The sequence below is a fragment of the Phacochoerus africanus genome, chromosome 14 (genome assembly GCF_016906955.1).
Source record: "Phacochoerus africanus isolate WHEZ1 chromosome 14, ROS_Pafr_v1, whole genome shotgun sequence".
Taxonomy (NCBI): Eukaryota; Metazoa; Chordata; class Mammalia; order Artiodactyla; family Suidae; genus Phacochoerus; species Phacochoerus africanus.
Genome location: NC_062557.1, coordinates 6,386,249 through 6,398,469, shown reverse-complemented (window position 1 = coordinate 6,398,469; position 12,221 = coordinate 6,386,249). Strand labels below are relative to the sequence as shown.

At 60.4% G+C, this 12,221-nt stretch overlaps 1 protein-coding gene across 3 annotated transcripts in view; it reads left to right on the top strand.

The window, feature by feature from the left end:
- The window catches only part of TMEM104 (transmembrane protein 104), a 54,150-nt gene extending 44,793 nt beyond the window's left edge, over window positions 1-9,357 (top strand). For all 3 annotated transcript variants that reach the window (XM_047757609.1, XM_047757608.1, XM_047757607.1), the window contains exon 10: window positions 6,807-9,357. In XM_047757609.1, the coding sequence (XP_047613565.1) occupies window positions 6,807-7,567 (761 nt within the window). In that variant the 3' untranslated portion in view covers window positions 7,568-9,357. The remainder of the gene's footprint in view (window positions 1-6,806) is intronic.
- Window positions 9,358-12,221: the final 2,864 nt, after the last annotated feature.

Below are 12,221 nucleotides of genomic sequence, written 5' to 3'. Positions count from 1 at the left end.
AAAGACCAAAAAATCAATCAATCAATCACCTGTCCCATCAGATTAGGGTCCACCCTTATGGCCTCATTTAGTCTGTAGTACCTCTTTAGAGACCTTGTCCCCAAATACAGTCACATTGGGGGTTAGGGCTTCAACCTGTGCGTCAGAGGGGGCGACAGTTCAGTTGTAGCAAGGAGCGAGCCTGAGCAGCCTTCCGAGTGACCGTGCAGAAGTGTTGTTTCCAGGCTCTGGGAAGGAGATCGGTCCGCCAGCAGCCAGAGACCCCTTGGCTGCACTTTGCCAGCAGTTAGAAACTGAGCTGGCTCTGACAGCTTAAGCATGAAGGACTGCAGCCCGCCCTCCCAGGAGCCACTTGCCAGGCCTAGAGTGTGTGGGAAGCTGAAGGATGAAAAGGCCAGACCCTTGATTTCACACGTAAGACTCGATTGCCGTGTTCCCATCGTGGTGCAATGGAAACAAATCAGACTGGGATCCATGAGGATGCGAGTTTGATCCCTGGCTTCGATCAGTGGGTTGGGAATCCGGCGTTGCTATGAGTGTGGTGTAGGTGGCAGACGTGGCTCAGATCCCGTGTGACTGGCTGTGGCTGTGGTGTAGGCCTGCAGCTGCAGCTCCAATTTGACCCCTAGCCTGGGAACTTCCATGTGCCACTAGTGTGGCCCCAAAAAGACCCCCCCCCCAAAAAAAAGACTCAGATTGCTTCAGAGACTCACATACTTGCCCTTTATCAGCAACCAGCTCCTCCTGACCCACTGGGAAGTGTGCGGCGGGGGGTGCCCTGCCCTGAGACCTTCTAGCGGAGACCCTTGGTCCCGGAAGTTCTCTTCTGCTTCTGGGATGGTGGTGGTGGTGGCAATAATGATGACTGCAGAGCCCGAATCCTCCAGAAGCCACAGAGACTGACCCAGTATGCGAAGTAGTCAGATTGGTTTTAAATTCCCTCCCTCCAGTGGAAAGCCAGGGGACATTTTTGTGAGTGACTGCAGGCAAGGCCAGCTCTCACCGAATGTCTCACTGGCTTGACATGAAATCTGACCTGAGGCCAAGATGCTTCTGGAGCAACTGCCCTGGGATTCCACAGTCCAGGGGCAGAACCAGGAGGTGAACCCAGAGTAACTTGAGAACTTAAGCTTGTTTAGAATGAAAGCAGCAGCGGCCTCCCGCCCCCCCTCACCCCACTTCCCGCTCTTTGCAGGGGGTTGGAGCTTCCTGCGGTGGGCTTTCACTTGCACCCTGGCCGGCAGGTCTCTGTTCTCAGTCGTCCTCTCCCTTCGGGAACGATGGCCCAGCCACCTGCTCCTGCTTTGAGGGCCAAGGAACTGCCTGGCATTCAGGGTTCTCAGCTCAGGCTGGGGTTACCGCTCAGTCCCTCCCAGCCCCCCTGAATCTCGGGAGGCCCCGGCCAAGCTGTGAAGGCCCAGCCTAAGGAGAGACACAGCCGGGCCAAGCACCCCAAGGGCAGCGCGCTGGTGAAGGAGGCAGCTGAGGCCAGACCCTCCCCCTCCCCCGGGATCCACCTCCCCGCCTGGGATGGCCGCCCCACGGCCATTCGTTATCCTCAGCCCTGGCACGTTGATCCCTGCTTGGAGAAGAGGGCACCATCCTCCTGACAGCCCTTGACGGATGGCCTCCACCCCGCAATGTCAGAGCCAGAGCCACGCACAGGGCTCTGAGCACAGCAAGGTGTTTGGGGGTGGCACCTGGGGCCAGGTCCAGAGCCCAGCGAGCCAAGGTGGCAGCTCTCCAGGAGGCTGGCCAGCCCAGGCCAGGCCCACTGTGGGGAGGGCAGGGGGCCATGGGCCCCTTGGCACCGCTGGGAGGGATCCGTCAGCTTTACCCTTGGCACTTAGTCATGGCTTCTCATGTTCCTGTGCTCCGCACACCCCCGCCCAAGAGCAAGCCAACTCCTATGAGGTCTGAGCCAGTTTCCAGCTTCATCTGGCGAAGGGTCCAAGAGAGAGAAGGGGGGACCTGGGAGAGGCTGAGCAGTGCAGATTTGAGGTCATTTGTTTTTTCACTCTCGTTCCTGGAAATCTGGGCCCCCTTTGGCAGGAGTTCTGAGGGTGTCAGCCCACCAGCCATACTCTTTGCACAGGAGAGGGGCTGGGGGGTCAGACAGACAGGCAGCGTGATTGACATGAGACAGCTTCCACCTGGGGCTTGTCATCTGGCTCTTGCTCACAAAAGAAGAGGGGGGGGGAGTTCCCTGGTAGCCTTGAGGTTAAGGACCCAGCGTTGTCACTGTGACTTAGGTCGGTGCTGTGGTGTGGGTTCAATCCCCGGCCCGGGAACTTCCTTATGCTGCAGGCACAGCAAAAAAAAAAAAAAAAGAGAGAGAGAGAGAAGAGCAGGAGGCATCCATGGACAGTGGCGTTTCTCTTCTGACCCCTTCGGAACCTCTTTGATGACATGTTAAATGTCGTAAGAACGCATTTGACATAGAATATGAACCTTGACCGCCATCCTTGAGGCAGCCGACATCCCCGGGACAGAAAGCTAGTGTTGCCATAAACCCACTGACCCGATGCTGTCCCTTGGACGTGACTCTGCTGGAGGGACCTGCCCTCAGATGGTCAGGCCATTGCTGGTGTAAATGTTACTTTTAACCTGACTCCTCGGAAAGGAAAGGCAGAGACATCCCCTCCAAGCTGTGCGCTCAGGACTCAGGGTTTGTATGGAGATTTGGACTCGCCTCCGCTCCTGTCTCCCTCCTCCCTCCCTCCTGTGGTCACAGTGGGGAAGGTGGGGAGTGGGCTGCTGCTCAGGGTGGAGCAGTACACTGAGCGCGCGTGATCTACCCCCGAGTAGCCAGAGTTCACGGGGCTCTGCACCAGCTTCTCCTTTTGTAATTTGTTCCAGCCAGTGGGCCCCCTGGCCTGCACGCTCCAGAAAGACCAGGACCGGAACTGCCGGCTCAGGGCACATCCCCAGGTGCCCAGCATAGTGCTGGCACAGTGGGGGCCCTCGGTGCATCTTTGTTGAATGAATGAGTGCGCAAAACCCAGCGCACACAAAACACAGGGTGCACGTGAGAACAAGTGTGGTGGTTTTTCCATGGGCTGTTACTGCAGAACTAAAAGAGAAGTCTCCTGACCTCTCATCACCTCGCAGCTGCACCTTCCGAGGCCAACAGCCGCGCCTCGTGTGACATGTGTCAGGCCCTCACCTCCACCCCACCCCAGCATCCTTCCCAGCAACTCACTGCATCTCTTCACCCCTTGGAGCGTGACTCCCAGTGTGGAATGCAGGCGGACATGGACAGTGAGCCCTGTGCACCACGTCCGCTCTCTGGGCAGGCCCGTGAGGACTCCCAGCCTGCCCGCCCTGTCCCCTCTGCACCCATCCCCACCTCCCTCACGGTCTCGACCAGGCGGCTGGAGCCGTCAGTGGCGGTGCCCCAGCCCTGGGCAAGCCGTGTGCACTCAGAGCGCTGCTCTCTGCCACGCTTCCTGGCCGTGTCTGTCACTCACAACCTGTCATCCTCATTTCATCTTGATTTATTACCAGACCTAATGAGTTTTTGGAGCAGCTATCTCCCAGGGACGGGACGATCAATCTAGGAGATGGCTGTTGAACTGTTTCTCTGGTAGCCGGGGAAGGGGAAGGGCCAGGAGCAAAGGAGTGTGGTCCACAGGGCACAGCAGGGCGGCATCAGGGGAGTTAGCCCTCTCGCCTCTAATGCCAGGACCGCCTCCCCACCCCAAGGCCAGAGCCACCCAAGCCTGGCCCTCGCGCTTCCTTCCTCCCCTTTTCGCTGTCCTGCCATCACAGCGCTTAGGTATCACTGGCTTCTTTTGCACCTGCCAACTCGGGGACCAGGCTGGTACACTTCCCCTGCTCTCTCCACTCTGGAGAGCGTCGCCCTGCCCCTCACACTTCCCCACCTCTTCCCGAGGTTAGAAGTTATCAGCCAGCGCTTACCGCACCCCCATCACGCAGTCATTTTCTAACCCTTCTGGAAGCATCTCCCAAGAGCCTCGGACATCTTAATTCCTAGACAGGAGCAAACATCCAGCCCTTGAGACTAGATCTGGTTTTTGCAGACAGTCCTATTGTTTTTGAAAATAGATTTATTTGAGTACGCGAACGAGATGGTAACTAATCTGGGTGACAGCATTGTGAGGTCAAATTAATGATAGCTAGAAGGTCGTGAGGTACATTTGCCTATCAGCCCAAGCCATGGCTTTATAGGCCATCCTAAAAGTTCTGGAAAATGTCCCACATCATCATGGGTGTAAAGATGCAGCTCCCAAAACTCTGGGGGACCCCTATTAGTAGGTATTCTTTCACGGGGGTGGGGGATGTGCACGTGCTTGCTCTTTAAAAAAAAAGTCACCGTTATTTAGAAACCTTCATAAATTGGTTGTTTGCAGTAGGCAGGAGTTCCTTTCGTGGCTCAGCGAGTTAAGAATGCGATTAGTATCCATGAGGACGCAGGTTCGATCCCTGGCCTCACTCAGTGGGTTAAAGGATCAGCGTCACCACGAGCTGTGGTGTAGGTCACAGACACAGCTTGGATCCCGAGTTGCTGTGGCTGTGATGCAGGCCGGCAACTACAGCTCTGATTCTACCCCTAGCCTGGGAACCTCCATAAGCCGCGGGTGCAGCCCTAAAAAGACAAAAAAAAAAAAAAAAAACACTTCAGTAAGCAAAGCTACCAGTCGGGGCTGTCCAGACAGCTCGCCTTCAAGTCAGCAACCAGTTACTGCCTAGTTTCTTACAAGCTCCTGAAGGTTTGGGGGTGAGAAGGGAAGTAAGCCAAGAAGCACCAGCCAGCATCCCAGCTGGAGGAGCAGTGATGCGGAGGTGAGCAGCAGACAGCTCGGGGATGTCACCACGGGCCTCTTTCCCAGTCCCAGCCACCTTGGCCTGGGCCAGGAATAGCACCAGGTTGCCAGGTGACACTTTGGCAGTGGCACAGCAGGTGGCACAGCAGGACTGAGTTTCTGCCTTACAGCAGCTGCCCCCTTTGCCCTGACCCTGGTGGCCTACCTCTGTTGGCAGAACTGTCAGCTGCAGCCTCTTGACCAGCTAATCACAAGGCGGCCCCAGGCAGCTGCAGTCACCCCGCCTGCTCAGCTCTGCTTTGTAACCCCTTCTGGCCCAGGACAGACGCCCTGGCACAGGGCATCCACCTCCACCTCATCCAGCCCTTCCCCTGGGTTCCCCGCTCACATCCTGCCCCAGCACACTTCCTGAGTGCCGTTCACCCACACAGATCTCTGGCCCACACGCCCTTCCTGCACCCACCCCAAGAAATTCGAGGAGCCAGACTGCCGGAGCCAGGGGCCACCCCAAGGGAACAGGGAGGCCCTGTGTGGTGTCCAGTCCCAACCCCCAGAGGTTTCAGCCAGAGGCAGCTCCTGGGCCAAGACCTCGAGGGAGGAACTGGGCCACCTCTTTCCCAGTGACTGACCGGACCTGGCAGGATGTGTAATGTCCCTGCAGCGGCTCTGGGGCCCTCGGCAGGGACAGGAGCGGGCTGAGAGCATCAGCAACAAATCCTCGTCTTTTCTGGCAGTTTTCACAGGCCTATTTCCCGGCTCCCCTCCTCCCTCCCCTCCCCCACCCAGCCATGTGGGCAGCTCTGACTAAAAGCAACGGAGGACGTCTTCGTCCATCCTACCCCAAGTGTCCCTTGGCTGGCTTCCCGTGAGTCCCCAGGAGAAAGGCCTCTTCCTTCCAAGGACTGGGGGATGTGACGTGGCCTGAAGGGGACCCCCCAGCCTCCCCTGCGGGCAGAACCCTGAGCCCCTGATGGGCCGGCAGGCAGGAGCTGGGCGGTTCCTTCACGCTCACCTGTGTCACTCCCCAGGAAGTGTCAGGTGTCATCATCATGGGGCTTCACCTGAGCCACGGGGGCCCGGGCGGGAGGGGCTGAGACAACAGCAGCTTGTGGACGCCAAGACTGGAGGCAGGGACACCAGTGGTCCCTGAGTGTGCTGAGCGGCTAACGGTGGCAGTTCTGGGACATGTGGGTGACAGGTGCGAGAAGCCAGGGACTCAGAGACAGTCTCTGCTGGGTCTGGAAGGCTGCTTGCCTTCTGCAGCCCAGCTGGCGAGCCCGGCTCAGGGGGTGAGACCTGCGGGAGGGCCATCGTAAGAGGCGCAGCTAGCCCAGAGCTGTTTGCTCTGAACAGGTAGAGTCACAGGTCCCTTCCACTTCCACAGCACACCCGGGTCAGAGTGGCTGTCCCCTAGGAGACACCTGTCCCCTAGGGTGCCACCAGGCCCAGGAGAACAGAGCCACAAGCCGTTCAGCCCCAGCCCTGGAGCCAGCAGCCCAGAGGACCCAGCTCCCCGCAGCTTTGGTCTTTGCGGCCGTTCCTTCCCTCCGGTGACCACGGGAACCTGCCTGCCCTGAGCCCTGGCCCGGGAGGACCCCTCCTCCCAAATGCTCTGGGCCCCTTACCCCTCCACTCCCCCCACCCTCGCTCCTCCGCACACAGAGGAGGGGGCGTGACCGGAGCCCTGGCCCAGGCCTGCTCCCTGCCAGGGGGCTGGGGGAGGACCCCTGGGGCGGCTTAGGGGGCGGCAGCGCCCACCCAGGAGCCTGGCTCCGCTGAGAAGTCGCAAGGGGCTGCCACCCCAGTGACCGCCCGGTGCCGCGCCCACCCCCGAGACAACTTCCCTTTCCTGCCGCTGGAGGGCGCCCGCGGTGTCCCCGGGATCAGCAGCCCCAGGGCCCGACCCTGAATGTAAGGGTTTTTTCTCACGGGGCTCCGGTCCCTCTGCCCCTCGGCCCCTGGGCAGGCACCCTCAGACCCGGGGCCTCCCCAGCAGCCGAGTCCTGTCCTCTCTTCCAGCCTTCGCCATCATGATCGTGCTGGCCCTGGTCCGCATCGGGCAGGGGCGCGGGGAGGGACACCCGCCGCTGGCCGACCTCTCCGGGGTCCGGAACCTGTTCGGGGTGTGCGTCTACTCCTTCATGTGCCAGCACTCCCTGCCGTCCCTCGTCACCCCCGTGTCCTCCAAGCGCCACCTCACGCGCCTGGTCTTCCTGGACTACGTGCTGATCCTGGCCTTCTACGGCCTCCTGTCCTTCACGGCCATCTTCTGCTTCCGCGGCGACAGCCTCCTGGACATGTACACCCTCAACTTCGCGCGCTGCGACGTCGTGGGCCTGGCGGCCGTGCGCTTCTTCCTGGGCCTCTTCCCCGTCTTCACCATCAGCACCAACTTCCCCATCATCGCCGTGACGCTCCGCAACAACTGGAAGACGCTCTTCCACCGCGAGGGGGGCACGTACCCCTGGGTGGTGGACCGCGTGGTTTTCCCCACCATCACCCTGCTGCCCCCCGTGCTGGTGGCCTTCTGCACCCACGACCTGGAGTCCCTGGTGGGCATCACGGGGGCCTACGCGGGCACGGGCATCCAGTACGTCATCCCCGCCTTCCTGGTGTACCTCTGCCGCAAGGACACCCAGCTGGCCTTCGGCTACGGGAGCGTCAACAAGCACCGGTCCCCTTTCCGCCACACCTTCTGGGTGGGCTTCGTGCTGCTCTGGGCTTTCTCCTGTTTCTTCTTTGTCACCGCCAACATTGTCCTCAGCGAGACCAAGCTCTGATGGCAGGACAAGTCTGGTGACGAGACTTGTCACCAGACCCCACCCTGCCCTCCCCGTGGGCACAGCCAAGAACTAGTGGCCTCCCAGGCATCCACGGGACACCCAAGGCCCAGGCTCTTGGAGGGGCCCCTCCAGGCCTCCAGCTGGGGAGCTGCCCCCCACCCAGGATTCCCACAGTCTGCACGACATCTTGCTCAAGCGGGGTCACCCTCCTCCAGGTCCCCCTGCCTGGGGCTGCCCTCAGCTGGCCAGCCGAGTCCCACCACCACCGGGCACGGAGCTGCTCCCAGCTTCCAGGACTGGTTATTGGAATCCAGCCCTCTGCCTTCCCGCGCCCCACCACCCCCAGCACCCAGGGCGGTGGAGACGCAGTGCTGGCACTGCCACTATTTATACCAAACACCTGTCCTCCGCATCCCACCCCCGTCCTGCTCTCCCAGTTCCTCCCACATCCAGGTCTGGGAAATTGGCTCCACTGGGGCAACCCCAGACCCTACCTCTCCTCCCCACTGGGCCTGCAGGTGACGACAGGGCTCCTGTCCCTCCAGCCCTGGAGGCGCCAAGTGCCTCTCCCAGGGGAGTGCCTGGCCAGCTGATGACCAGGACAGGAGGTGCTAATTGGCACCAGGGTCCTCAGACCAGAGCTTTGAGGTCCCTGCTGTGGGCGCCAGCTCCTGTCTTGGGCCCCTGATGACTCCAGAGCAGTGGGCGGGCAGGAACAGCCCATGCACGGGCTTTAAAGCCCAGAGTCTGCCACCCCTGAAAGTGGTCCTTTGCCCTCCCGACTGCCCCACTGGGATCCTGGGGTCTCCTGCAGCGCAGGGGGACAGCGGAAAAGGGCCACTAGAAGGGAGCCGCCGCCCGGGGCTTAGAAGTGCCCTGGGCAGGTAGCTCATGATGTGCCCCCCTCTGAGGGGTCAGGCCCGCCCTGTCCCTGCCCCAACACTAAAGGTGGCGGCTCCCTCTCTAGCTGGGCTCTGGGTGCTCAGCACTCACACTCTCCGTGTCCCGTGGGTGCTGCTGGGTGACGTGGGGCCCCGGCCACCCTTCCCAGTGGAAGGAGGGCCAGGATCCCTCCTCTGTGGCCCCTCCCCCTCACAACCATGCACGCACCTGCTGGGCCCGCTGTCCTTGGAAACAGGTGACTAATGACCTCTCAATGTGCCTTCTCCTGCGGCAGGACCTGGGGGCGCCTCCTGACCCTCCCCGGTGTGCCGGTGACCCTGGGCCTGATCCTACCTGTCCTGGAGCCCAGAGCCCCTGGGCCAGGAGCTGCGTCCCTGGTGGGGTCTCCGGCCCTCCCCCTCACTCTAGATTTCAGTGCCTTGCTCAGCGCTCCGGGGAACCTCTGTCCCGGTCCCCCTGCATCTCACCCTCTTAGAACTCTGAACAAAGGAGGACGCCAGGTCTCCTGGGGCCCACGGTGGTCTCCAGGGAGGGTGGCGCGGGGGGCATGCATGGGATTTGCAAGAGCTCCAGGAGTCCGGGGGCGGTGGCAGCCCCAGTCTGTGAGAGTCGCGCGTCGTAATTGGCTGCCATCTGCTTCCTCACTGTTGCCGCACACCCTCAGTGCTCAGCGCTTGTCCCCGCGCACTGTTCCCGTCCATCCTCGTGAAAGAACGACGCCTCTTCCCCCCTCCGCCGTCTTCTTCCCAGGAGGTCCTGCCCGGGGTGGGCGGCGCCGGGAAACCTCCCCGGCGGCCCCGCCCCCTGTGGTTCGGACCCTCCCTGGAGCTGCCGGAATGTTCGCTGAAAACTCAATTAAAACATCTGTACTCGCCCTTCTCCAATTACATTCCCTCTTGCTTAAGGACAAAGCAAATTAAATCATCCTGCCGCCTCAGGCTCCAAACCAAATTTTGGACACAAATGTATTAGCATCATAAACCCAGGTTGATTTATGTGGCAATCTGGAGCCACCGAGCAGGAGCAGTGGAGTCGGATGGCTGCGCTCCCCTCCACCTCCGAGCTGGGCAGGCACAGTCCTGGAAGGAATTGGTCCGAGGTGTTGGCATCAGTGATGGCAAAGCCAGGCCGTCACCCCTGCCAGTCTGGGTTCCTTGGCTCCTTGGTGTTCCCCTGCTGCCTGTCCTGCTAGAGGTCAGATGGGGTCGCCTTCCTCACTCCTGCTGATAGCCTGGGCGGTACCAAGACCTCAGGGACTAGACATGCCCTAGGTGAGTCTCGCTCACCATCCAGCATGTTTGGCTGTGAGTTTTTTCATCAGCGTGGGGGAGGGGGCATATTGGGTCATGTTTTCCATTCTACAGATGGGCCCTGGGGTCCGTGGTGGGGAGGCCAGAAGAGGATGCTGGCCCAGCCTGGCCGGGTACCAGTCTCCCTGTGGAGGAAGACAAACTCAGCAGCTTCCACTGGACACCACTCTCCCAGGCTGGCCCCGAGGGCAGGCCAGGTCAAGGTGGGAGTCAACCATCTCTGTCTCCTTCCCTGCCCAAGCCCAGGGGCCTCGCACCAGCACCTCCTGGCTGTTCCCCCACCTGAGGCCAGAGAGGCGGCTGTGGGCTTTTGGTTGGGGCAGATGGCAGGTGACAGGCCGGGAGGCACTGCTGAGTGATGGGGAGGCGGGCATCTCTCAGGCCCTCAGCCACACAGCTGTTCTCGCTAAATAAGGGCCAGGAGCAGCCTCAGCAACAGGCAGAGGATAAAATCTGAGTGAGGGACGGGCAGGAGCTGCCCCCGCCTCGTAGGGAACCAGCCCAAGGGGAGGAGCCCAGCAGAGCTGCTTGACCCTGGACAGCAAAGGCCAAGACCACATCTGTCTAGGGACCAGATTCCTGAGCGGGGCTGACGCCTGGCTCACAGCCAGGATCCAGAGCTGCAGGGGGTTGGGCTCATGGTGTCCATTGGAAAAAGGGAGACATGACATCTATAGAGCACCTTGTGTGTGCCAGGCACAGGGCTGGGCACTTTGGGCGTGGACCTTGGCAGCGTAAGTCGAGGATCAAGGGGGCAGGCTGAGAAGTCGGACCTGCCCCTGGCAGGCGGCAAAGCCCACACCCTCTCCTCCTGTCCTTCGTAACCTGGGGAGGGTAGTACCTGCATCACTGACCCGTGTGGGAACTACAGCACTGAGCTTAGCTAAGCCTGGCACAGAAGCGCTCAGTAAACTCACTGGTACTGATGCCCAGCTCCCTTGCCCCGTGCCAGCCATAACTGCGCTTTACAGCCACAAACCAGCACTCATTGAAGACTCCTGGTTTGGATCCTCAGGCACCTAATTGGTTTCATAGCCTCCCAGTGAGTCGAGCTGCTCCTTGTTAGCTCCAGCCGGCCACCATTTAGAAGCAGGAGATGAACTTGAATTCTTCGGGGCTTTGGGAGGGGCGTTTCTGGTTCCCCAATTCCCCCAGGAAACTGGAAGACAGCCGTCCCTCTTCAAAGAGCCAGACTCAGGCCAGGCTGGGGAGTTCTGGAGCCAAGACTAAAGTGGGTATCCCGACGGAGGACATCATGCCTGCCCCCTCCCCACACTCAGGCCCCAGGAAGAAGGCAGGATGGACCGTGAGCCGCTCGGTAGAGACAGAGGAAGAAACAGAGCAACAGCAGCAGCCGGAAGGAACCAGGTAAGGTGGCCAGAATTTCTACTGCTAAGACTGGTGACCAAAGCCTTTCTCTCCCTCTGTCCCACCAACAGGAAAAAAAAAAAAAAAAGAAATCGTGTGTCTGGTGTCTGGGTTCAGCCGGCTCTTTGCTCCACGGTCTCGCCCTCGTTTATGATGATGGAACATCTGTGGCCTTGCTTCCCTCCGCCACACTGTCGGCTCCCCACCTCCCCTGCCAGGCCTACTGCCTTCCCCTCCAGAGCACCTGAGACCCTTCCTTGGTCCGCCTGCAGAGGGGCAGGCAGCAGGGCGGCTCTGAACCTGCGGGAGGCGTCCTTCCTGCCCCCGCCTCCCTCGGGGCTTGCTTCTCCCCAGAATACCTTCCTCGAGAAGGAGCGTGGTGGCCAGGAGCCTGCCCCCAGGAGCAGGACCAGCCCCTCCTCAGAGCCAGCCAGCAGCGGGCTTGGCTCCACGTGGGCTTTTTAATTACCTTTCCAGTTCTTGGTTATTAATGATCTTGGGCAGTGAGCCGAGAGCAACTTGGATCTCAGAGCTCCTCTCAGCCTCGGAGTTCTTGTCGTGACTCAGTAGAAACGAATCTGACTAGTATCTGTGAGGACACAGGTTCGATCCCTGCCCTCGCTCAGGGGGTTAAGGATCTGGCGTTGCCATGAGCTGTGGGGTAGGTTGCAGACGCGGCTCAGATCTGGCGTTGCTGTGGCTCTGGTGTAGGCTGGCAGCTCCAGCTCCAGTTGGACCCCTAGCCTGGAAACCTCCATATGCTGCAGGTGTGGCCCTAAAAAGGCAAAATGCAACTCCTCTCAGCCTCACCTGCTGCAGCCTTCCCACTCAGAGCTGCTCTCAGACCCCAACCGGGCGGGGGGCAGGATGGGTCAGGTCCAGGGGCTGGTGGCCAATGGTTAACCCTCTCATCACCAGTGGCTGCCACCAAGTTCAAGCTCCCTTCCAAGGCACTGGCCTCTAGCTGTCACCTAGACTCACACCACCTGTTGAAAATCCTGGATCCTTGAAAATCCCCGGGCAGAGAACATGAAACTGACGGTCATGGACCAGAGCCACCCATTCTTGGG